Genomic DNA, 26321 nt, shown 5'->3' with positions numbered 1-26321 from the left:
TTGGCATGGGGCAGTGTAAATGGGAGGCACATCGAGCTCTCTCTGCCCTGCAGGTCTTTACCAGGGGTTCATACCTTTTGACCCAGCTTCCTGCAGGTCTTTTTTGTTCCATTCATACTGTTTGAGTCACTCACAGCCATCACAAGTTTGAGGTTTTAAGAGGGATTTGTCCCTGGTGTGACTTGGAGGGGGAGAAGCAGGGAGCTGGACAGCACTGGCAAGAAGGTGCTGCCTCCTTCGAGTAGGTGGTTACTGCTGGTTTGGCTAATGCTGCCCCTGAGCCCCACCTGTGCATCCTCAGGGCAACCCAGGCTTACCAAGTGCTTCATACCAGCCATACAGGTTGCAATGCCACAGCCTTTTAACCATCTTTGGCAGGCAGCTGCCAAAGCAACTGCTCCCTTGCCAAAGCCTGGAGTGGGTCTGGCAAGCAAATCTTTTTCCACCTGGCTCTGCCAGAACTGGATACTCTTTCCAGCTGTCTGTGATTCACCCCTGCCAAAGTAAAAAAAGTTGCGTGCTGCAAGGGGTGGCTCACGGTACAGCGCTGGGACACAGCACCAGCACCATCACCCTTGCTGCAAGCAGGAGAGATGACCAGAAGAATCAAACCCATACTGTTGGTCGTGGCCATGCAGCCTGAGGTATTAGGGATTTGGAATTGGAGGAGTTATAGTCTGTTAGGGGAATTTCCATCCCATCACCTTCCTCCTGGCAAGCACCTGGGAACAGACAGGCAAGGCAGACGGAGCTGGCAGCCAGCATCTACAGAGAAACCGTGAGAGCACCCTGGCTGCCAATGTTTCACTGCTCGAGGACTGCATGGCCAACACACGCCCCCACTGTATCTGGGGGTGAGATCCTGCAGAGGAGTGTCAGTCTGTGCTGAAGGATGGCAGTGGTGGTGGCATGAGAGCCGAAGAGCTGCCTCTGAGTACACAGGTGCATTGTTGGACTCCAAGTAAGGAAACAGCCTTGGCATGGACTTGCACGTCTCGGGTTATCTCTCTGCAGAACTGGGAAAAGCCAAAGTGGATCGAATAAATAAAAAAAAAAAAAATCAGGACTGAGCTGTTCCCCGAGAGACACAAGAGAGCTCTTAGAGTCAGGACACGTGCAGGTATCAGTGTGATAGAAACATCTATCTGGGACCAGGGTTGGCCACCTCCAGCCAGAGCTCCATTGAGGGGTGCGGTAACACTTCTGCCTGCAGGAACAGCATGACTGTTTCAGGCAGGGAAGAGGATGCTGAGCTCATCTCCTTGCTCCCTTGAATTTCAAGGACTCTTGCAAATACCAGAGCACAGAGGTTATGTGAATAAAAATTACATTAGCATGCCGAGCAACTTTGTCAGCAGTTTCTTATTAAAGCACTTGGTCCTCTCTGTAGTGGGCATTCCCATTCAACCTCCCCCTTGTCACTGCTAACAGTCAACTGGGCTCTCCATTAAATTTGAGCTCATGTACAAAACAGTGAGAGGGTTGATTTCAATATTCTCCTTCTTGTCCCACCACGCACAAGCTGTTGCTACTTATTAAACATTTTAAAATCCCTGCTGCCAAAGTCCCCAGGAGACATTTATCTGCCATAGTCATAAACGACTTGCCAGCATGCTACTCCAAACTGCATTTCCCAGCCAATAAATACAAGCTCCAGAATCAGGAAAAGCAGGGTTTGGCTCTAATTTTCAGTGGTATGTCACTGGGATACTATAACTACTTTTAAATTCAAATCAGCTTCCTAAAAATTAACTGGTTTTATCAGATACAGCACAGTGGACTGTTAAACACGTAGCCTCATGTACTGAAACACTATACATTTAATGAAGTTATGCCATTAGCAAATGTACAACATGGGTGCATTAAATCCACCTATAGAACAGCTCTACGTATGAGAGAGGATTTATTTTAACTTTTCTCAATAGAGCAGGAGTCCCTTTTCTTGGCTTTTGCTAGGTTATTTAACTAAAACCAGGATTTGTGCACACACAAAAACCCCCCAAATGTATCTACTCTCATAATGAAAAAAGACTGATTTTTTTTTCTTTTTTTATTCCAGTTCAGGAAGGAATAAAATCATCTTGCAAGGTAATATAATCAGCTCCCTTGCCTCTATAATCTACTTCTGCTCAGCAGGAGCCCCCAAGAAACACTTTATGTCCCAAGTGAAACGTGAAAACTACTTGTAAGGTCTCTTTTGAGGCACATGATTCAGACGGTCACTTTCAGAGTATCATAATCGGAGTTGTCTTCCATCTCCTTTCTTTCTGGGAAGAGCTCTCTGGCACGCCATGGGCTCCCCCTGTTCCAGGTGGAAGGCTATGTCCCTGCCCCAAATCAGAAAGGGTTAGGATGACACAAGTTAGCACAGACACCCATTTCGCACTTACACTAAGGACGTACGTTGACGATTCCCCACTTCAAATTCCTCACAAAGAGGGGGCAAAAGAAACAAAAAAAACCCAAATGAACAAAAAAAAGGACAAAAGACAGTAAATTTCACTGTGATCACACTACGGCAAAATATATCATCTGTTCATTGCAAAAAACGTGTGAAGGCCAAATTAAAGCGGGAAAAAAGTATGTTGCATGAGTTACAGTGCAACCGTATTATTCCTTCTCTTTCTATTTTCCTCCCCCCCACCTTGTTCAGTTTAGAAAAAGGATTGAGTACAACACAGTCAGGTAAGTGGCCACAAAAGAGTAGCTGTCTTTGGCAAGAAGTCACCGCATTGACCCTCTCTGTCACCTTCTGCCCATTTCGCTCTGTCTCATGAAGTGGATGTTGTTGGCGCTGTCTGAGAGTTCAGGGTACTGCTCCACTGAGATCACAAAATAGCCATCGTAGCCCTGTACCCGGCCCGTGTTTAGCACTTGTTGCTTCTCCCCTTCTGTCCACGAGCGAATACCCTCCTCCCCATCCCGCAGTCTCTGCTGTTCCCGGGACCAAGCTTGGGTGACGGCGCGCTGTCGGGCCAGCTCCAGGACGCGTGCCTTCTCCTCGTCCAAGGTGGTCCCGTAGCGCGTGTTTAGACACAGTGCACCGTACTGGAGCTGGATGTCCGTGTAGCGTCTAGTCCTCCCACTCAGCACTGTGTTGATCTGGGACACTGTCACGTTCACGCCGTTCTCCAGGGTCCTCCGCCCGCCGCTGAGCCCCAGGATGGACAGGTCACCCTCTGATGGCCCCTGCTTAATGAAATAGTGCGTGTCCACCCCGTCGATGGTGAAGTGCAGGTTCTCCAGGTAGTGGGCGTTGTTCAGGATGGCCGCGATCCTCCGCCCGTCCTCGTTGGCCACGCTGATGATGTCAGTGGCCACACGCCCGTCCTTCATGGCGAACTTGACGCCCTTGCCAAAGATGGAGCCTCCAGAAGCAAAGTTCTTGTTCTTCTTGACGTGCTGGCACCCAGCGATGCTGGAGCCGTAGATTTGTTCGAAACGCTCCAGGGTGACAAAGGCCTTCAGCTGCTTCTGCACTTCACACTGGACCCCCAAAATGGACTGAACAGGGACAGAAAGAAGAAAACAACATATTAGAAAGAGAAACCTGATGACCCAAAGGCGTTATTAGGATGCTGGAGAGCAGGAGAATGTACTGGAAACATGTAATGAGGAGCTCCATTATTTCTTTTCCCTTATCACATTTTTTCAAAATTTTAATTCCTTTTCATGGAAGAGACATGTTGTCCTCCCCCAATGCTAATTTTTTTCTGTAAATTGAACTGTATTTAATCTCACAGACTGAAGGATGTAGAGGTAGAAAAAGATTTTTTGCCTCAGTTGTGTGGGGGTTGAGTTTGGACACATAATTAGCTGGTGCTTCAGTGTTCTTCTGCATATAAGAAACAATTTGTCTTGGCCACGATGCTTTACCAAATACTTTCAGATTTTCTGTGAAATGTGGAAGTATTTGTAAAAAGTTTCTTCTGTTTTAACTCCATTTTGTAACTCCTTGTGCTGCCTTCAAAGGCCCTTCATGACCTGTACGACCCTCAAAGTGGCCATAACCTCTCCTATATTCCATTTCAGCCTGGCCAAAGCAGGTAGTTTAAAACTCAAGGAAGGCATTAAATCCAAAACTTATTTCCTGCAAACCCTCTACAATTTGCCAGGCTCCCTGAGTTAAGGCCAACCACACCTGATGCTCACGTTTTGGCTTATATTGAAGCAAAACTGCTGAGAGACAACAATCCAGACCATTTGCAGTCTGGTGCAATACAAAGCACTTTTGCTGTTAGTATATAATGGAGCAAGCACACAGCGAGTCAGCAGCTCACCATTACTGCAAAATGCTTGGGAAATGCTCCCATCAATTCATGGCAGTGCTGGCGTCTTAGAGACTCCTGTTCAAAAACAATTATTTGCTCAAATTTCACAAAGCAGGAGGATTCTATGACAAAACTCTCGTGGCACTGTCAATGGTTCAGTTCAATAATGTAATGACACCCAGGATTAAAAATAGGCTACGAAGTTTGCTTCATTCCAATTATTTTGAGGAAATTTAACACCCATGAAGGATATTGCCTTAAACTGTCCATGAACTAGAGATTCACATCCTGGATGCAAGAAGACAATTCAGATGATGTGGGCATTTCAGTGTGGACCTCTCACACAAGACTTGTAACATGAAGTGAAATAAACCCTCATTTCCAGGGAAGAGTCATAAAGTATTAAAAAATAATAAAATAAAGGACTGAACATTGCAACTTGCTCAGACGTTATGCACAGTTTTGACTGATGAAAGAGAAAACTATAAGGGAATAGAGGAACACAATTTCAAGAGCATATTTTAGGTTGTAGAACATTAAAATCCCAGAAATTACTTTCATTCAAAGTGCTGAGCAGGCTGGTGTACCTTCTCCTTTCCCCCTTTTGATTGACAGCATAACAGGTGGAGCAGGAACCAGTTTCCTATGAAAAAGGAGCTCTTTCTGTTTTTCTCCATCCTGCCTGTGGGGCATCTCACACACCCCCTAGAGAGCAATATAATTAACAGACTGATAGGAAGCTGAGCCCAGCTTCTCTGCCAATTGCACAAGTGCTCTAATTATGCAAAAAATGGACGTAATTAATGTAGATGTCAGTGATGATGGACATGGAACAATTAGGCTTCTAGGCTCCATGAAATACTTAAATGTTCTAAACAAGTGCACACTGCACAGCCTTGGTAATTAGCTATTTCCTCTTCAAAGAAGTTTAAATGGAGAGTTCTTCTCAGGTGTATCTCATAGGGGTTGACTCTAGGTGGTCCCTTTACCACTTTGTATGTCATGCTGCCCTTCCAGCTTGCCTTAGTAACACTTACCAGTGATGGGAAAAGGCCTCTCTCAGTACTCATACCAAATCACTGCTCACTCAAGGATGTAAATCAGGTCTTCTGTGCTACATTGCTATGTCCTGTGATCACTTATGTATCACCATCTATATATACATCACCTTGTTTACCAGCAGGTGAGTGATATAGAGTCCCTGGAATTAATTGCACCATCTACTGATTATCACCTTGGGGAAGGGAGCTTGGGGAGGTCAGGCAGTACTGGGCATAGATGAATAACTCCTATCAGAAATTGCCCCTGTTCCCCTTCAATTTTGTCTTCATCACCTTATACTTGATGAGCTGCAGGAACTCTAGTATGTTTTTGATTATGAGCAAATTATTAGGTAAAGGTCCTCTATGAGTGCCTCCAAATTAGGTTGCCTCAACAAACCAGGGGATCTGGACACCACCGTATATCAAAATTCACAGGCAGAGACCTACCTTCAGGTGTCTTAATCAAGAACAAAAGCACGACCACAGGGTTTTCTAGAGAGGACTGGTTACTTTTGGGCCCTCCCCACTTTTTTTTCACATAGGGAAGTAGGAAATGAGATGTGCAAAGCTGTAATGCTGAACATTAACCATCACTTAGAATCAGAGACTGGTTTGGGCTGGAAGGAACCTTAAAGATCATTTGGTTCCAACCTTCTGACACAGGCAGGGACACTTTCTACTACACCAGGTTGCTCAAACTTTACTATTAGCTATCAACTATTTCTATAACTAAATGCTGTTACGTTGAAAAAAAGCCCAGGATGACTTTGAAATGACTTTTTGACTGCATTTCTTTGATAAAAGAGTGTATTTGGGAACAGCATTCTGTTAAAAGGAAAAGCAAACACATCCAACAGAAAAGAAACCCCAACCAACAAATTCAAGCAAACCAGAGCACAGCCAGTGTGTATGCTGTGCTGTGAATATAAAGAGGGTGGAGACAAACAGATTATACATAGTTCAAAGAGGCAGTGTATCCCTGACTTTGAAATTACCATTTATGTTTCATCTTAGAACTCATTTCAATGAACTGGCAAGGAAAAGAAACAGAAAATTTCCATCCAAAGCTGCAGTGGCATGTGCTATTCTCTAAAAATTGCTGCTGCTTTTAGCAACTGTAAACCAAGGCATCTATAAACCAGTTTTACAGAAGAAAGAAGGGAATTCATCGCTATTTTATTTCAATATTTGTTGCTCGATGTGAGTGACAAATATGCTGGGTTTGTTTTTCCTCACAGTCTTTTTTAATCAGATGTCCTTAGGTGACATTTCACTTTATCTAGTAACAACCCTTTGGAGAGAAGAGAATGACCTTCATCATTTGTTCTCTGCTGCACAAAGCTCAGGAGAGCGGCACATTACCAGGATCTCTGAATAGCCTCTCGCGTTTTGCCGGCACCTCTTGAGGATTTGAAATACCATCGCCAGATCCTATCATCTGTTGTTTTTAAATACCGCCTTCCAGTGTGAGACTGAAAGCTTTAATTTCCCATCAAAGATCCAAGATGTGAAATATGTGAACATGTTTCCAAGTTTCTTTCTATCCTTGAGCCATTATAGACAGATAGGTGTTTCTCTTACCACCATATGGCTTACAACACAGAAAGCTACTTTATCCAAAAGGTTTGGAAGTTACAATTTCTCTGATATATGATTCATTTTTAACTCCTTCCTATTTATCATGGAATCACAGAAAGGCTTGGTCTGTAAGGGACCTAAAAGATGATCTTCTTCTAACCCTCCCAGCATGGCCAGGGGTGCCCCCCACTAGACCAGGCTGCCCAAAGCCCCATCCAACCTGGCCTTGAACAATCCCAGGGATGGGGTATCCAGTCTTGTCTGGGCAACCTGTGCCAGTGCCTCAGTTCTCTCTCAGTATAGAATTTCTTACTAACATCTAATCTATACCTCTACTTTTAATTTAAAAATTGAATTATCCCTATTTGCCGGTGTAAAAAAGTTGCTCTCCCTCTTTTTTATAAGCCCCCTTTTTATTTACGGTGGAGCTCTCCATTAACAAAGCCATTGTTCAGCCATCAGCCTCCTCCCTATATTCCACATGGCCATCACCTGGAGACAAGTCTCTGTTTGGATGTGCTCACCAGCAAGGCTGCACTGCAGGCAGGTTATCAAGAGGTGACATGTGGGGCAGCAGAGGTGAGTCATGGGCCATCAAGGCCAGTGCTCTGGATGTTGCCTGACTGGGAATGAGCCAACTCAAGGGCTTAGAGGACAGGTCTCTCCTCCATCCTGCCACTGTACATGACTATAGGGGGATAATGAGGCTGAGTTCATTAAGCAGATTTCAACTGTGGAGAAGTAAGAGGATTTGCCTCCTCCTCTTGCTCATAATTTTTCAGATTTCTCATCTATTTTCATAAAGCCTCAAGAGCTTAATGTCTTTGAGACGTCAACTCCTTTCCTGGCATTAGATCCTTTGAAAACTGACCCCTACATTTCTAATGCGTAACTGGGGGCTGATGGACAGATGTACAGACAGCATGACAGTCCAAGCCCAGGCCAAAGCACCTGCAATGTCAGAATGCCTTCCCTGAATGATGAACACTGGCAGAGCCAGTTCCTCAAACAGATCGTCCTTGGAAGAAGCTCTGCCAGAAAGCACAGGCCTATAGCTCACTTCCTGGCTGAGCATCCCAGAGCAGCCCTTGCCTCCAAAATGCTGCTCTAGAGGGAATGCCAAAAACTACTTCTCCAGCAAATCCTGTAACAGGCACTGCAGAAAACAGGACCCTTCTTGGAGACAGTACTCATGGGATGGAGAGAAGGGTAGTTATAACAGGATGTAGATAATGATACAAGTGCTGACTCCAAAACACCCCTCCCTGGAAATAGAGTTGTTCTGGCTCCAGCAATTACCTGACAGCTCAACAAGACAAAAAGGAAGGGAAGAAAAAAAAATCACACACCAAAACAACAAAAAACCAGAAGAGAAATTGGATTCAGGTGCCGCAGTTCCACAATATGCCAGAGGTCACCCAGAGTCCCCCAGTGGCCAATAACACTGAACTTGTTCAACAAACAATTTAGTGACAGCCTCACAGTCATGAGGAGGAGGGGGGAAAGTGCTGCACAATGGAGTATTGGATTTTAAATGTCACTTCAGAGCTTTAGGGGGTTAGTGCAAGGTTTATGACATGCTGGCTGTTTTCGAGGTGGTGAATGCTCAAAGTCAGAATTATCTCTCCTGCCTTCCAGGCCTCCAAGGAGAGTACGAAAAATGTTTTGGAAGGAGATGCTAGGGCCCTCTGGTTATGCACTCTGAAGAGAGATGAAGCAGCCATTTATGGATGTTAGTTGCCTTGCTCTTTTGCTCCTGTTAGTTGTTCCACTCTGATAAAAGAACAGACTCAATCTGCTGGGCCACAGCTTTGATCAGCGAAGCCAGTGGAATAGCTCAAATACACTTTCGTCTATCACAAGGAGGTATGTGACCCAGAGAAACTAGGGATCAGAAGACATGGAGATGAGAAATTGTGGTACATTATTCAGTGATCAATGCCTTGTCCAGGCTACTTTTAAAAGACAAAAGATCTAGAGCTTACTCTGTATGGTCTGCAACACCATTTTACAGTTTGATCAGTCTTATTAACTGAAAATGTTTCCTGTGCTTCCATTTACCTTGGTTTAATTTTGTAATTTCTGATGTGATATTTTCAAAAATTTGTTTTCTTCCATATGTTTCAACAATAAATAGAGAGACAACCAGAGGGACGGAGGACTGGACTGTGTCTGGAAGCATGTACTGATGCCTAGAAGGGTTGGGAGTGAACAGAACTTTATATGAAACATCAGTGTTGGATGCACGGATAGGCGTAGGAGAAAATGGATCATGTGTTCAGGTATCATATGTGAATGAATTTGGTATATGTAAATATGTGCCTACAATATGCTGGGTGTGACAGAAAGCAAGGGAATCCTGCTCTGTAGCATTTAAGAGCCACTTGCTATCACAGCATGATCCTGCAACTGTAGACTGCAAAAAAAAATGCTCATGTTTTGTTGCTGTCATAACACAGGGGAAGAATATGAAACAGCCTGCAATGGTTGAATTCCACTTTCAACATCTGAGTGCAAAGGGACTCATTTGGAAGCATGACAGCTTTCCTCAGTATAAGTACATTGTCCCTTCATGACAATATAAAGCCCTCTTTAAACAAGCAGGTCCCTGCACAGCCGTCACTGCAGCTTCTGGCTTTAAAAATCTGTTTGAGATTTTCTTTTCTTCTTATTGCTCATTCAGGCCGATTCACCTTAAATGGGTGGATGGAAGGGAGGGCTCTCCTTGATTTTATTTCCACCTCATCTGCCTGTATGAGCAAGGGTCAATCTTCCCCTCAAGCTGCCACTCAAGTTGCTTGGCTATTCAATAAGTCAAATAATGATACTATAAAACACATTAAAAATTATATATATATATAAAAATATAATATATATATTTTGTATATATATATATACACTATAATTCACATAATGAACTAATGATAATATAATAACACTACCAATAATAATAATTTCTGGGGTTGTTCTGTGAGAGATATTATCTACAGCACATAACAATACAGAGATGGCCTTCTGTGCAGTCTCTGGGTGAGCCTTTCCTGTTTGCCTACTCCTGTACACCTTTGCCCAGGGAGACTGTGTCCCAGCAGAGAGGAGGAAAAATCCTGAGGCTCTTCCTAATTTGAGAAATAATTTCTATTAGCATTTCATTGTTTAATCCGAGGAAATAAAAAACAAAAAGCTCTGAGCTCCAAACCACAACTGAGTTACTGCACTGTTATAGTTTTCAAGCATCAACCCAGTCATGATAGCGAAAGGCAGAGTTTTTTTAGTTCTTCCTATATTATCAAGTGACACTTCATATAAATTTCTTGTTGAAGATGGTACATTTTAACTTGTCTTCAGCATGGCTGTGAGGCTGAGCACCAGTGATGGACTGATACATGACTACTATCAATCTACAGGAATTTGTTTGCACCTTTGAGTGATACCTTTTGTGGTTCAGGAAATGTGACCTCCTGGTTTAAGATATGTAAGAATCTGCTGCAGGACATCAAGATTTCAGAGAAGCCACACATAGAGAGGCTAGGAGGGCAGATGGAATTAATTCCATTGCCTACTGATACTGTTTTATTAGCAGAAATGTGGAGAACATGTCCTTATCTCCCCAAGGTGGTGCCTCACTGCTCTTGCAATGTTTGAACGCAGAACAACAGCAAGTGTGAGTTCAGACTAAAGAGGATTCAGACTAAACAGATGAAAGCCACCCCAGAATACAATCAAGCTATGAAATGAAAGAGAATCCTGAGAGGTAAATGATTTTTTCAAGGTCATACACTGATAAGCAGTAGGGCTGGGAGTTAACCCAGGGCTCTCAAATCCTGACCCCGTGTTCTAACCTTTAACAGTGCTGGCTCCATCTTTTAGGTGAGTAAATCCCAACAGGAAGATGGGGAAATGATTGGGCTGAAAAAGCTTTTTTATTGCCAATTTTATCACTGAATTTTGTACCAGCATCTACTAAAATGGCTTGGGAAACAAGCCTGTTTTTAAAAGCAGGACACAGTTACATGGGATTAAACCTGGTCAGGTAAAATGAAAATTTAGTATCATCAAAAAATTCTTTCTGAAGAAACTCTCTGCAGTGCAAAATAGTTTCCTATGGAAGTAGTGTGACCTCTTGTTCAAGACATTTTAAACCAGAATGAATAAGTTTCTAGAACAACAACAACAACCCCCCCCCCCCCCCCCCCGCCTTAATAAACATATTCTGTATCAAGATTTGCTTTTTTTAACTTCTAAAAATCCTGAGAGCAAAGGCCTTGAATTTAGCCTGCAATATGTGATAATGGGGCCTTTTTTGGGTGAAAGAAACAGTAACACACCACTTCACTGAGCAGCCACCAGAAAATACCACAGGCAAAAGAACCATGCCAGTATGGAACTTAATATGTGATTATCTGGTCAGCTCTCAATACTGGAATGGGGTCTGACTCACGCTTCATCTCACAACATGCTGGTACAGCTTTTTCAACCAAAATTGCAAATGGATAGTTTGCTGATAAGGACATGAGATACAGTATGGAGTTACATGGATCACCTTGCTGTTGTCCCATTCTTGGGTTTTCATCTGTGTGTGGATTAGCTCATAGGATGGCTCCATTGCATCCATGTCTGGCTTGGGGTAGCCGGGGATGACATTGTGCAGCTGGAACCCAAAGGTGAGCAGCCAACTGTTGACATCTGGAAAGAAGAGAAACACAAATAAGATTATCTGATCTCTCAAGCAGGATTGCCCAGGAGAAGGCCCAGAGGAGGACCCCATGGTGGCTGGCACTGTAGCAGTCTGGACAAAATTATGAGCGTCTGCTTTGTGTGAAAAGCAGAAATCTTAATATTCCTAGAAAGGGGCGTGTGCCAAAATGCGGCCAGTCCACCTCCAGCCAGAGCCAAATACTGCACTTTCCCAGCTCTGAAACACAAACGTTGGCAGTGAGCAAATGGCCAAAATCAAAGCCAATTTCATGTCTGCCCTTCATCAGCAGAAACCAAGCACTGTTTGAAGGTGTGCAGAAGTGCAGCAACAGCAGCACACTTGGAGGCTGAGGTGCTCCAGCCAACTGGGAAATGTCATCCAGTTACACAGTCAGCTTGGAATGCCCCAGCCCCAATACTTCTCTCCCTGAGGACTCTCAAAGGGCCTGCAGGCTGAAGACTAAGTTTAGAGCTATGTGCCAGAATACTAGCACATCCAGAATGGACAGCTCAGGCATTTAGCAGGTGCTCATGGAAGAGGCTCTGGACATATCCACTGATTTTCCATGGATTTCCACCTCAGTCCAGAGTTTCTTGGCATCTTTCATAAGAAGCTGTAGTTTGAGTATTAACCAGTGTAAAGTCACATCGCCTTTTATAATGGTATTTATAGTCAGCCTTCATACTACCTGCAAGGTATGTTATAGTGAAAATAAGTGTGAAGGCGCGAGACAGATATTTTGCTTGGGTACTTTTTACAAACACTTTATAAAAAGACCATGGATGTTGAGAAAACTGGTGGCTACTAGTGATAAATTATTGTCTTATACAAAAGAGGGACCACTGGCACTAAAGGAAACATGATGGAAAACCAGCCATTTGGGACATCATTCCTGCATTTACTTGCCAGTAGATTACAAAGTCTTCCTTGATATTTGATTGTACAACTATTAGGAATAGCAGCTGAAAGTTAATCTGCTGGAGGAAAAAATTATGAAGTTGAGTAAGTCCTAGATCTGCATGGGATAAGCATTACTTCCCCCCTTAACTTCAGAGCATTTGAGCACACCTTGTTTGCCTTCACTTTGCTCCAGAGGACACACCTGCTACAGTCCCTGAGCAATATGGTGTGCATTGGGCACACAATAGCAAAGGCAAAGTAAAGAAAGGTATGAAGGTAAAGTTTAACTAATATTAACTCCCAGGAGTCTTAAGTGTTTGTATGTATCTAGAATTTTGTTGATGATTGCCCTGCTTCGAGCTGGAAGTGCAAAGGCTTGATTTATATTTTGCTAAACTCAATAAGCATTGCTGAAACAATCTGAAGATGGGAAAAATTTAAATAACCAAATATGCATCTTTCAATATTTTTTTTTCTCTCTTCCCATGAGCCTAAATGAATGTTTTGAAGAACTGGTTGGAAAAGAAATTATGGATGCAAGTGGCAAATAACGCCGTTCCAGATGACTGGAGAATAAGGAGCCAAACAAACACACTATCTGTTGCTTGTTTTCCTACAGGCCAAAATGTTGCGATTGGGCAGATGTCCAAAAAGCCCTTGCGACAATCCATGTGGAAGAGGGAGGATTTCTGTAATAAAAACACTTCTGTTCACTCAATGTACAGATTGTTTTTGGAGTGTCTTTGAAACAGAGAGGTTGGGGGGGTATCAAAGAAATGAAAAGACTCATTTGATTATTTTGTTGCCTAGTGCTAAGCCAGCCTGCTTCCAAATCCTTCTTATCTCAAATGAAGAACTTTGATGTACATATTGTGGACCAGGTGGTCAGGAGAACAAAGTAAAACAGTGAAGGTCAGAATAATTTCCCAAGCACTTCAAAAATGCTAAAAAAAAAAAATAAAAAATACAGAGCATGGATGCTGAACTGCTGAAAAATAAATAACAACATGTCTGGAAATACCCAATACGAAGAGGCTTTTTTTATACTGCTCAGAAAACCAACTTCCAAAACATTTGCAAACAGGAGTTTGTTCTTTTTGGGAAGAAGTGTTGGAATATCCAGAACAAAAAAACCCACCAAAACGAACAACCTGAAACCATGGGAGGAAGGTGTGGAGCTGAGAAAACAGAGGGGAAAATACTAATTTGCCAGGAGGCAGTGACAACTTTTTTGACAGAAAAGTACATTTCACATCACAGAGGTTTTTTTCAGCTACAGTAACCCTGCCAACACATTTCACAGTAAATTCATTTGAGGGCAAAGAAAAAGAGTGCTTAATGCAGACACATGTAATGGAAATGTCAGTTCAATCCATCAGGATTGCTGAAGCTGGCAGCAAAGCTCTGTGCCATGAAGTGTACAATCACTAAAATATTCATGTCTAACAATGGGCCTCTCAAAACATAAATACCTGCTTCTTCTGCTCTCCCTTCCACACACCTTCAATTTCCATAAACTCAGAGACCTCATCATTGTGGACCAAAGCATGTGTTTGCCACCTGTGTCCTGGGCACTGAGCTCCCCTAAGGACAAGCAGGTCCCAGTGTGGGAATGGAGGGACAGAAGGCAGTTCCCTGTGTCCAGATCTGAGCAGAAAGAAGTGCTGAAGCAGTGGCCTCCTGTCACAGCACTCATCCCATAGCATGGCCTGCTTCTTCCATGCACCAGGAAAGGAGAAACTTGAAAAATGTATCTGGGGTCTGTATTCTTGAAAAACTAAAAATGGAACTTACAAGACCGTGGAAAAAATAGGTTGGTGCATATAAAATATTAGTGTATCAGGTTTTGACATCTTGATTTTATTGTCAGAGCTGTGTGGGAAGCTGTGCACCTGTTCAAACACAGGGCTAGAAGAAATATTTTGCCCTGTCTTAACTTGAGCAGGAAAACAAAAATCTGCTAATATGCCACAAAGCAACAGTTCAAAAACTAGACCTGTTCAAACTAAAAATTTCCAATTAACTTCTGAATTAAACTCCATTTTGGTTTTGACTCCTTATTTTTCTTTTCCAGTTTTCAATCATTAGTTTACACTTAACTTGATAAAGTTGAAAATCCAAAACAAATTTTTCTTTAAGAACATTTTGAAATTTGTCATTTAGACAATTTTGAGAGCTGTTAACATTTCTGCTGAGAAATCTCTTAAGCTCAACCCTCCCCCATAAACAAATTCAGTTTTGACAAATAAACATTTTCTGATAGGAAAAGTTATCTTGAGTTATTCCCTCCCAGCCTTAATTATCAGAATAAGAGCAACATACAGGATCTTAGCCTGCATCTTTTGACATATTTTACTTCCCTTGTCGCATCATCTTCTCAGCTCTGGAGAAAACAACTTTTCATGAAAAAACCCCATGATCTAATCCTTATGATTACTGTAGAAGAAACTGAAAGCACAAATCCTAATGGCTAGAAAAACAAGCAGGATAGAAAACCCAAGATTTCTACTTTGTAACTTTTATTTGCTATTAAGCAAATCTCGGAACTCAGGGGAATGCAATTATTGTTGAATATGGGAAGGTTGTGATAGATGCAGCAGGAGCATTTAAAAACTAATTCTATTCCTTAAGAAGAATGTACACTTCATGTGTGATTGTGGCACTTGGCTTTTTAATGTGAAGTATCTAGAAAAGAGTCCCCCACAAAAAGTCTTCACAAACTTCTTAAACTCTTCTCCTTGCTACCACTGTTGCACACAGTATGAAACTAGGTTTGGAGGGGGAGAGGGACAAAACAAAGCTGGCTGGAGATAAACGCAGCGGCTGCACACTAATGGTAGAGGGAGAGTTTGCTAGTGAGGTCCTTCACGCTGCTATTTCAGTAGAGGCAGGGGATGCACACACGCAAGTGTGATCAGATGGCCAAGAAGGCCAGTGCCATCCTGGCCTGTATCAGCAATAGAGTGGCCAGCAGGACCAGGCCAGTGATTGCCCCCCTGTACATGGTACTGATGAGGCCACATCTCAAATCCTGTTCAGTTTTAGGCCCTTCACTACAAGAAGGGACATTGAGGTGCTGGAGCATGTCCAGAGAAGGGCAATGGATCTGAGGAAGGATCTGGAGCACAAGTTGGATGAGGAGTGACTGGGGAAGTGGGGGTGCTCAGCCTGGAGAAAAGGAGGCTCAGGGGGGACCTTATCACTCTCTACAACTGCCTAAAGAAAATTGCAGTGTGGTGGGGGTTGGTCTCTTTTCCCAGATAACAACCAATAGGGCAAGAGGAAACAACCTCAAGTTGCACCAGGGGGGTTTAGATTGGATTTTAGGGAAAATTTCTTCACAAAAATGGGTTGACAAGCACTGGAAGAGGCTGCCCAGGGCAGTGGTGGAGACATCATCCCAGAAGGGATTTAAAAGATGTGTAGTTGAGGCACTTAGGGGCATTGTTTAGTGGTGGATGTGGTAGTGCTGGGTTAACAGTTGGACTTTATAATCTTAAAGGTCTTTTCCAAACTAAATGATTGTATGATTCTACGAATATATGAAGGACATTTAACATACAAAAGGATTTTCTGTAAAAATACCCTCGAGCTCATATTACAGTGATTTTACAAAGTTTCAGGGGAAGCAGTTCAGAGATTGTGTCAATCTTGAGATAGGGGTGTCTCAAAATCTGTCCTTTATGTCTAATGCACTTTCTTTTCTTGCTTTTTTGTAGACACTTAATTCTGTGGGGCAGATTAACTTTGAACTACATAGCTAGTAGTGTAGTAGTCATGTGGATGCTCTGAAATGGCTGTCTGTAATGAAAGGCTTAAATCACTTTGTCATTCTGCTAAAACAAATCTGTATGCCATTTGTTTAGTTGCAAATAAATCTCTAGGCAAAACTGTGTAAACAGAGCTGCCCCTCTACAGAGAGAAAGGGTATCAGGACATTAATTGGTAGCTAAACTTCATATATCTGAGGGGACAAAAAACTGTAGGCAAAATAAAAGGAACAAACACCTATGAAGAGAAAAGGAAACATGTTTGGGAATTACAGTCTCCATCTATGCTAATGAATTAAACATGCCCTGTACATGGGGGGTCAACTAGCAAACTAAAAGTTATGTCCATTAATTAAAGAATGAAAAACCTCATGGTTATCAGGACACCGAGAGAGGAATTACCTATTGTAGTGGTTTTGGTGAGGATAATTTCTTTACAGTAGCTGGTACAGGCCTGTGTATTGGATTTGTTCTGGAAAGTGTTGGTAACACAGGGATGGTTTTGCAACTGCTGAGCAGTGCTCACACAGACTCAAGGCCTTTTCTGCTTCTCACCCCACACCACCAGTGAGAGGGCTGGGGGTGCACAAGGAGTTGGGAGGGGACACAGCTGGACAGCTGACCCTGACTGACCCAAAGGATACTCCAGACCATAGGGTGTCATGTAAAGCTGGAAGGAAGAAGGAAGGAGAGGACATTTGGAGTGATGGTATTTGTCTTCCCAAGCTACTGTTTCGTGGGATGGAGCTCTGCTGTCCTGGGGATGGCTGTCTGCTGATGGGAAGTAGAGAATGAATTTCTGGTTTTGCTTTTCCTGCACAAGCAGCTTTTGCTTTTCCTATTAAACTATCTTTATCTCAATCTCTGTCTATGGGTTTTCTCACTTTTTCAGTTTCCCACTCCACCTGGGAGGAGTGATGGAGCAGCTGTGGTGTGGGGCTTAGTTCCATCTGGCGTTAGACCATGACACCTATTTGCTGATGGTAAGCTTGTGAAAATGTTTATTAATTTAAACGTCTTACCTGTCATGTAACATTTGATATCCTGAGAATTGCTAATGGGGTTGTTGTTTTTGAACATATACAGGTTAAAAGGCATTATGTTATTGCTACTCAGATGCTTCCACATATCATGGTCCGGACTCGTCCAGCGACCTGCCAGCACATCGTAGTCTCTCCTCCCCATGTGGATAAGCTTCGTGAGGGGGTCATACAGTCCTCCATGGTAGCCAATGATGATCTGGAAGTTGGGATTAGTGTCCATATAGATCTCCCCATATGCTGTGTACAGTATTTGCTTGATCATTAAGCCAGTCCCACTGAAGACAGCCAGAGGAGTGCCAATGTTATCGCATGCTATGTAAAATTCATCGCCACTGCTGAGCTCCATTGCAAAAAGGTGGCCTTGGAGGTCATAGTACAGGGAGGTGATCTCGGAGCTCGAGTGGTTGTACAAATGGGTGACCTTGGTTGGGTTGGTCAGATCTGCGTAGAAGAACTGCAAGTGATGGCCATGGCTGGTTTTGCTGGAGACTCTCCTTCCTAGGCCATCATAGCGGTACTTCACACTCCACCCACTTGCTTTATTATAGGCTTTGATGAGCAGGCCAGCTGAATTGTACTCAAAAATATCATTGCCCCTTTGCTTCAGGAAGCCATCTTCATCCATTTTGTACTGCACATCCCCCAGTCTAGTAATCCTATCCCTGAGGTCATACCTGAGTGGTGTAAGGCGGGCACTATTCCCTGGACTCAAGAGATGGAGGTTTCCATTTAGGTCATAGCTGTAACGCCACAGAGGTTTGTCATTGATAGACACAGTCTGCAACTGGCCATCAGCATCATATTCATATGAGTAACGAGTTGTGTTTGCGTAAGGGCCAACCTTCAGCTCTTTCTTAACCACTCTCCCCATGTTGTCGTACTGCACAGTCATCCAGTACATGAGAGACCGGAATATCTCATACTGGACCTCCTTCATCCTGCCATAGGCATCAAAATGTTTAGTGTGGGTCATGACAGCAGTGGTGATAATCTGGTTGATATCGTAGTAAATGACCCCAAATTTACCGAATTGCTCAGTTTTGCCTGACACATCATCGTACCTGTAGAGATCAATAGGCAAAGGTGTCTCGTTGATGACCGCCTGCATACTGGTCACCCGGAAGCTGTTGTCATAGTTATAGTCAAAGCGTGCATTCACCATGCCCTCCTCCGTGAAGCGGAAAATCTGTCGGTCAATGAGGGGTCCAATCTGTCTGTACCTGATTGTGCAGGTGAACCCTTCATTCTGCAAGTTTATGGTCTTCAGCATGCCCGCAGTTTCGTCATACGTGAAACTGATCTTTGTGGTATCGTAGAGCATCTCGGCCAACTTTGACAGCTTCCCATACTTGTAGATGACACGTCTCCCTGTGCCCAAGTACAAAGTGTGGAGGAGCTGCTCATCCTCTGTGAAGTCCTGAATTACTGAGGCATTGCCTTCTGGAGGTCGATAGATGTTCCTGTAGTAACCAATGGAACGAATGGTTTCCAAAGTCTGACGGGCAACGTTGGGCATGGTCACTGAGGACAACCGGTCATTCTTGTCAAACTCAAAGATGTACTGTCTCTGGCTATGAAGGAGCAGCACCATGGACTGGATGGGAAGAAGAAAAGTATAGATTATATCCCTGTTTTTTGAGTAAAATTATACTCGCACAAAACCTGTAAGACCCCTCAGTCCAAGGAGCAGGGCAAGTAGGACAAATCTCTACACCCACAGAATTCAACAGTGAGAGGTAAGGAGCTGCACATGGCACATTAAGTATCCTCAAACAGGAGTGGGTCAGTGGAAGAAGCAGTTAATGGAGTGAGGAAGGTCCAAGTTCTGAATGCTCAGTGTTTCAAATTATTACCCTACAGCTGTCTTACCAAATTGCCTGTGCCAACAGCCTTTGAAAACTAAGTAAATAAAATTGGTAGATCTACTTAAACAACGCTTGAAAAAGTATCCCCCTTCCAATGCTGAATTAATTGATTCTGTCAACCCATCTTCTATTATCCTCTTCCTCCAAACTTCTGCCTGGATGCTTATTTATTCTGGGAGTTTGGTTTTTTATTTTTATTTTTATTTTTATTTTTTTTTTTTGGTTTGTTTTGCATATAACAAACAATCCACATAGATTGTATAATACAAGTCAATACTTCTTTCTTTTTAAAAGATATGGCACAACTACAGTTTCTTTAAACTGTTTTAGGGATAGGAACTATCCCTAAAAACCAGGAATTAAAAATTCCAGTCCCAGGTATAGAGTTTATGGATCTGTGGGTCACTGGGCAGTGTAGTGGTAAATGGTAATACTGAGAAAATATAAGTTCCATGCTAACCTACAGAGTGCAGGCCTCAGGAAACACTGCAAAGTGTGCTACAACAGTGGCTGAATTATTGCCTCACTTATTAATTACATGTATTTTTGTAAGTAGAAATGGGCCACTTGAAGAAGGCAAGACGTCAGACTGTAGAGATCATTTTCGCATGGAAAATCCTACTGGAAAACCCTACTGTTCACTCTGCTGACTTTATCTGAGTATATTTTATATTGCAGTCAACTCAGTAAAGCAAGATTGTGCTTTAAAAATCCCATGTCAAAGCTTCACAGTTCACATGCTCTCGGCATGACTGGGAAAAAAACATCTCAGACAATTTTCAACTGTTCTGTGGTGGTATGGCACCAAAGCCACTATGTGCACCTTAGAGGGCCAGAAGAGAAGGGCTCTACCATAAGGACCAGCAATTACCTGAGGTGAAGGAGTGCAGCTGTACTGATATCAAAAGAGTAAAGCTCATGTGCCTCAAATGCACCATCTCTGAGCGGTAAGAGCATTTTTACCTTCTCCAAGTAGGTGTAGCTCCATGATTTACCATCAGCAAAGATTCTGGATGTAATTCTGCCAGACTGATCATACTCCATCCTTTGTGACATTGTGCCCCTCTGAATCCCTGCGATGTGTCCTCCTGGGGAGTAGGTGACATTGACCCCGTTCAGTCTGCTGCTGGGTGACCAGAGACTGGGCCTCCCTGCCTGGTCGTAGAGGATGCGGAGCGTAAACTTGCGATGGTCATCATAGATTTTCTCAGTTCTTGTCACACGATCAAAGTCAAGGGACAGCAGGTTCCTGTTGTGAACCTACAGGAAAAAGAGGGAGAATTAGGAAGCTGGAAACAGTTTAAGTTAGAAAGACTAGCCTTGTTTCACCAAATATCTCTTTACACTGCACTGGAGAGTATCCAGCTGTTCATTGCCACTGGATAAGACATAATTTTTAAAGTAAAGTGTTGTTTTAATATTGCTTTTACTGACTTTAGTGAGGAGAGAGGCAGAAGTGTGGTACTTCTGAAACACCACAGTGAAGGAATATGGCTGATATCCCAAATCTAGGTTTAGGACTGCTACAGCAGATGTGACCTACAGAACACAGAATGACAACTTGTTGCAAGGAATATTTCCAAGATATTCTACTTAGCAAACCTAGAATATTGAGTCTTTTGCTTTCATGCATATTAAAAAGAACCCTGTAGAAAAGAGATTGATGCTGTGCCAACATAGCAGAAATCAGTGCTTTTTTCTGAGTTTACTGAATATAATGCAGGCATTAGAGGATAAGCATTTGCCCTGAGATGAAATATGGAGGCTTTAACCACTGTAGATGTTACATAGAGTAGGAACTTTCCTGTAAGAGCTGGTGCTTTAACTTCATTGTCCTGAGATTATTCAGAGTGGCATAATTATACTCTGATCTTTAGAAATGCAGAGGGATTGGAGGTAAGCAAAGGTATTTACTTTGAAGGCAAGAGCAGGAATACATTTTGACTCAGGGATTGCAGTGCACAGCAATACAAAAAGGAGCTGATAATACAACTCATCTTTACCCATATGTGCAAGGAGACTTACAAAGCCACATCACCACAGCAGCAAAGTACTGGTTTGAAAGCAAGAAGGAAAACCAGTATTCCCAGTATGAGCTTACCAGTGAAGACAGATCTTTCTCCATCCCACCACTTCCAAACCTCTTTCAGCTAGTGAAAGTCCTTCTTCTGGAAGGGTGTAGATTTTCCTTGGATGAATCTCAAACTCCAAAGAGCTGACTTGGTCTTCAGTTCCCCTTGCAGCCCTTCAGCTACAGTCAGTAAACCAGAGTTTGCTGCTTGCTATGAGGTTTTTAGATCAAGTTAAAAGCACTGCCCTATCCTGCTCTGGGTAACACTGACCTTCCTGAACACTGACTAGAAGAGTTCAAAAACATGCAGATATGGCACTTGAGGACATGGTTTAGTGGTGAATATGGTGGTGGTCCTTATTTTAGTTTGACTTGTGTGACTTTGCATGGTTGGACTTGATGATCTTAGAGGTCTTTTTCAACTTGAACAGTATCTGATTCTGTAATTCTGTGACCTGAGCACTGTTCTTTGCCCTTTCCAGCTTTGAGCTTCGCCATTTCTCAATGGCCAAAGATGTATGATTGAATTCCTGCAGTATTTTTAGGGATGTGGGAGTATCTGAGAGCTGAACAGCAAGAAAATGGATGGGGTTGGATCAACAATGGAGAAGTTTCTCAGCCCTGGAAGAACAGGAGAGGGAAAGGCTGAATCACTGCAGTGCCTTTGTCTTGCATGGGCAGACATCTATGCTGAAGCCTAGAGAATGAGGACACCAGAGAGCCAGAATTCAAAAGAAAGTATCCCAGGAGCTGGGGAGAGAAGGAATTGTTGTCATGATGTGTGAGGATGATGTAAGAGAAGAGGCAAGTGTAACAACAATTTTCAATTTATGAGTAACAAGGGTAAAAGGTGGGTATGACTTGAGGGAAGAAACTTAGTAGAAAGGTAGACAACGCTCTAATTAAATATGTGTGAAATAGAGTGTAAATGTGCAATGGGAGAGAAGAAATCAGCCACTGTAACAAGGAAGCTGGGAAATAATTAAAAAGGTATCAAAACTCTTTAAGTACAGATGCACACGTGTAACTAAGAGGAATTTGGTGTCTCCTAGGTGCTTGCTGCTATAGAAAGAGAAACATGAGTGGAAATTCCTTGCAAAAAAAAAGAAAAGCAAGGCAGGAAGTGATAGCATCTTTGCCTCTCATATATTCACAGAGCAGCTCCATCCTGGCAGCTGCAGCTTCTTCTGCTACAGGTCTTTGCCAAGAAAGCTGGAAAGAGCTCTTCTAGGGCTGGAACAGTAATCCAGGCTGAAAGAGGTCTTCCTGAGAAGTATGTTAGCAGCAGTGCCATTCACTGGGCTGGAAGGACCGAACAGCAGGTCCCCGAATAGATCTTTAAGTTCAGTCCAAATGTCTGTATCCCCTGACTGGTGCCATAAATTGTTCTACCCTCCCTATGCTCTGGCAAGCAATGTCTGTGCGACTAGTTGGAACCAATCTCTCTTTTCCTGTATTTTATTTTTTAATGATTTGTTTTCTTCTGCTCTCTTGGTGCACTGTCTCTTTCATCTGAGAAGTGCTGCAATGCTTACAGTAATCCCTCAAGGTGATGAGCAAAGTGAACCCTACCCTGCCAGTAGCCTCTGAAGAAGGTCTAAATCTTTTTCATACTTGTTCAAGGGCATGCCTTGTACAGAAGTGAATTTTCTGCAGAAGAACTGACAGAGCTGCAGGCTGCAGTCCAATAACTGTGTTTTATGGTGAGCAGCTAAATAAAGTGCCATCCTCCATCCCAGACCTTACCCTGGAATGGAGTCTGAAAACCTCCTGCAAAAAGGTTTTGCCCCTCAGAGTGTTTGACAAGGCTTGTGATCAGCACAGGATCAAGACAGGGTAAATTTAAATCCACAGTTCACAGTGGATTTGACATCACTTTTAAAATGTGTGAGAGACTAAATTTAACTCCAAACTCACGTTCCACAGTACTTTATTCAATCCCTTAGCTTCCTCTGCAGAAAAAAAGAGCATAAACACACCACCATCTCTGATTTTTCCAAAGCTTCCTTTGGCACTCCTTCAGCTTAAATGATGATTAAACAACATACATTGATCTCCCTGAGAACACAAGAGCACAAAAAGGGTGAAGAATCTCCTGAAAAAAGCCTGGCAACCTTCAGCAGAGGAGGGCAAAAAATCCTCCAATGAGAACTCTAGGAGCCAACAACATCCATGTGATGAATGGTTGCCTACAAAGAACTTCCCCAGTAAATTGCTGAAACTGTTGGAGTGGCCATTTCCAAACCTCAATGTCTTGCAGAAATTATGGAGATCATCCTGGACCATCTTTATTAGTCAGCATACCAGAAATGGCTAGCACCATATCGGTTTCTGGTCATGATGACTCTAGGGATTTCTGGGATATTAGGTCTTGATGCCACCATTAATCTGCTGCCAAGGTCTTGGGAAAAAAAAGGTGACTTATGACAGGACTTACCATGGTTAAATAAATAGAAGAAGTGAGCCAGCAGCTCTGTCTCTTTTTGCTGTCTTATTTGCTCTATTGTCAGAGATTATTTTACATCCTTCTTTATTGAAAAACTCAAGTTTGTTTAATAAAAAAAAAAAAAAGGGGGAGAAATCCTGTCTCTTGAAGCAGGCTTACCTAATGCTCTCTCTACAAATGGAGTCTGTTGCTGCTGTTGGCCAGGGATGAGTGGAATTCATAGCCAGCCAATCTGCAAAGATATCTCACTGCCAGGTGGGTGGATAAAGCATGACAATTTTTCACGGGGACTGTGGGACAGCAAAAGTGAAAGGGGCTGCTTTAACATATTTGTGCTGCTTTACAACTGCCTGGCCAAGTACAGAGCCAGGTCAGCACTGGTGGAACAGGGAAAAAGGTATCAGGTACCTTTATAAAGGTACCTTTTCCCTTCATCCATGCATAAGTCCCTGCTGTGTGCCTTATCCATGCAATAAGGAACCCTGTGTTGTATTATTTCCTAGGCAGGGTCAGGGAGGCAGCTGTAAAAGTGGCCTCATCGTGCTGGGAGCTGGCCGAACTCACAGCAGCAGGTTGCCAGTCCCCAGGCACACTGTGGGAGGAAGAGGCACAACTCATAAAATGTGGATCCTTGTGAGGACAGCAGAAAGGATTACTCTTTTAGAGTGTCCAGATCCTGCTGTCCTCACTTCAAAGGCTTCATGGAATGATGCTGGAGCCTCCTTGGGATGTTCTTTCCCTATGGAGCACCATGTCTCTGCTGCTGTCTCATGTGAGCAGTGGGGTGAGGGGAGAGGGAAAGCAGTAACTTAGTCGGTTAGAGCAGAAAATGGTAACATTTCCCCAAATGAACAAAACCATGTTGAATTTAACTTCCTTAAGTTTCTCTCCTGCCAGGGAAAGCAGCAATTATTGGTGTGAGGGAAGAGGGGAACATCACACAGAGAATATGTTAAATGTTGTGCAATCCCCAGGGAGGCAATTAGCACCTTGCAGGTTTTTGTATAAGGGGTGCAGATGCTGCCATGTACGCACAGGCACACAATTTAAAATGTCTTGTACACCCTCAACTACTTTGAACCTCTGAGCACAGCCCTATCTGAGTCCTTTGACCATGTAAGATGCACTTCTGCTTCACTAGAAGAGCCCTGATAGGCTCAGAATGTGAATAAATGCTGGCAGATTTATAGGGATACCAGCAACTTGCCTGAAAATTCATTTTGCAAGTGTTTTTCCAACTGTAATACAATATAAAACACAGACACATTCTGTATTTGAATCTACTGCAAAAATTTTGGGAGAAAAAAATGGTATGGGCAGCTGAGCTGTGGCTAAATGAGTAGAAATTGTTTTGAACACCAAATAGCTGTGACCCAGCTGCAGATTTCAGAAGGCCCTCTTTTCAGAAAAAGACCTTTCTGCAAATTTCATCAGCTATTGAAATGAAATGAAATGAAATATAATAACCCCCCCAAGACAAACCCAACAAAAAAGTGTGATGACAACTGAGCTGCAGATACATAGCAGTTCACACTGAAAGAGCAGCTTCAGCTTTCATTACTGTTTGCATTTTTTTCTCCTGGTAACAAAATATGAGGCTATCAACCCATGGGGAAAAGAACAGAGGCTGGGGTGGAGAGATTGAAGAAAAATACTTGACAAGTGTGAGCAAGGAGAGATGGGAGAAATCACACCGAAGTGGCAGGGGTCATGCAGCAGGGAATAGGGAGAGGTGAAGAGCAAGGACTGGGTAACACATATCCTGAAACCAGAGCATTGATATTTACTGCCAAGCTTAAATGTGAATAAATAGCTGCAATCCTTTTGCTGTGGTGGCATTACACAGCACTAAGCATTTTTCTCAGAGGGTCTGAATTTGCCAGGTGCTGAGCAGCTTCCCAGGAACCGTTCATCAGCCTGTGACTCTGAGACTAGCAAGGCACAGGGTGAGTGCACAGGACTTGCTATTACAAGTTCCCAGTTTTGCCAGCAGTTAGCAGATGAATTACAGCTTATTGGGCAAGATCTTTAAACAGCCCTGACAAGTATGAGGTGCATTGTGCGGAACAATGTTTTCAAAACACATCAGTCTCAAGCACAGAAAGGTCTGGGCACTCCTGGAGGGAGAGTACTGTCAGGCTGGAGCTGCTTGTAACACTTCAGGAAACAACAGCAATTGTGGTGCAATGCTTTGTGAGCCCAGTTCTTCAACAGGTTCAACAGACTAGCAATTTCAGGAATGTAGAGTTTTTTTCTGAGGTTTCCCAATGAACAGTATTCATAAAATCATTGAATGGCTTGGATACGAGGGGGTCTTAAAGATCTTCTAGTTCCAACCCCCTGCCATGAGCAGGGACACCTTCCACTAGACCAGGTTGCTCAGAGCCCCATCCAGCCTAACCATGAACACTTCCAGGGATGGGGCAGCCACAGCTTCTCAGGTAGCCTGTGCCAGTGTCTCACCATCCTCACAGTAAAGAATTTCTTCCTAATATCTAATCCAAATCCTCTCTTTTTCAGTTTGAATTCACTCCCTCTTGCCCTATAACTCTATGCCCTTGTCCTAAGTCCCTCTCCAGCTCTCTTGGAGCCCCTTCAGGTAATGGAAGGTGCTTTAAGGTCTCCCTGGAGCCTT

At 43.1% G+C, this 26321-nt stretch overlaps 1 protein-coding gene across 1 annotated transcript in view; it reads right to left on the bottom strand.

Moving 5' to 3' along the window:
* Positions 1 to 1742: 1742 nt before the first annotated feature.
* TENM4 (teneurin transmembrane protein 4) overlaps positions 1743 to 26321 on the bottom strand; it is a gene marked incomplete at its 5' end in the record, with an annotated part of 340098 nt that continues 315519 nt past the window's right edge. Inside the window, 4 exons of the mRNA XM_083855254.1 lie at positions 1743 to 3504; positions 11436 to 11578; positions 17284 to 18898; positions 20133 to 20429. Coding sequence (XP_083711380.1) covers positions 2746 to 3504; positions 11436 to 11578; positions 17284 to 18898; positions 20133 to 20429 — 2814 coding nt within the window. The 3' untranslated portion in view covers positions 1743 to 2745. The remainder of the gene's footprint in view (positions 3505 to 11435; positions 11579 to 17283; positions 18899 to 20132; positions 20430 to 26321) is intronic.

This window comes from Zosterops lateralis, assembly GCF_965231275.1.
Source record: "Zosterops lateralis genome assembly, chromosome: 2".
Lineage (NCBI taxonomy): Eukaryota > Metazoa > Chordata > Aves > Passeriformes > Zosteropidae > Zosterops > Zosterops lateralis.
This window is presented reverse-complemented; position numbering and strand designations above follow the sequence as displayed.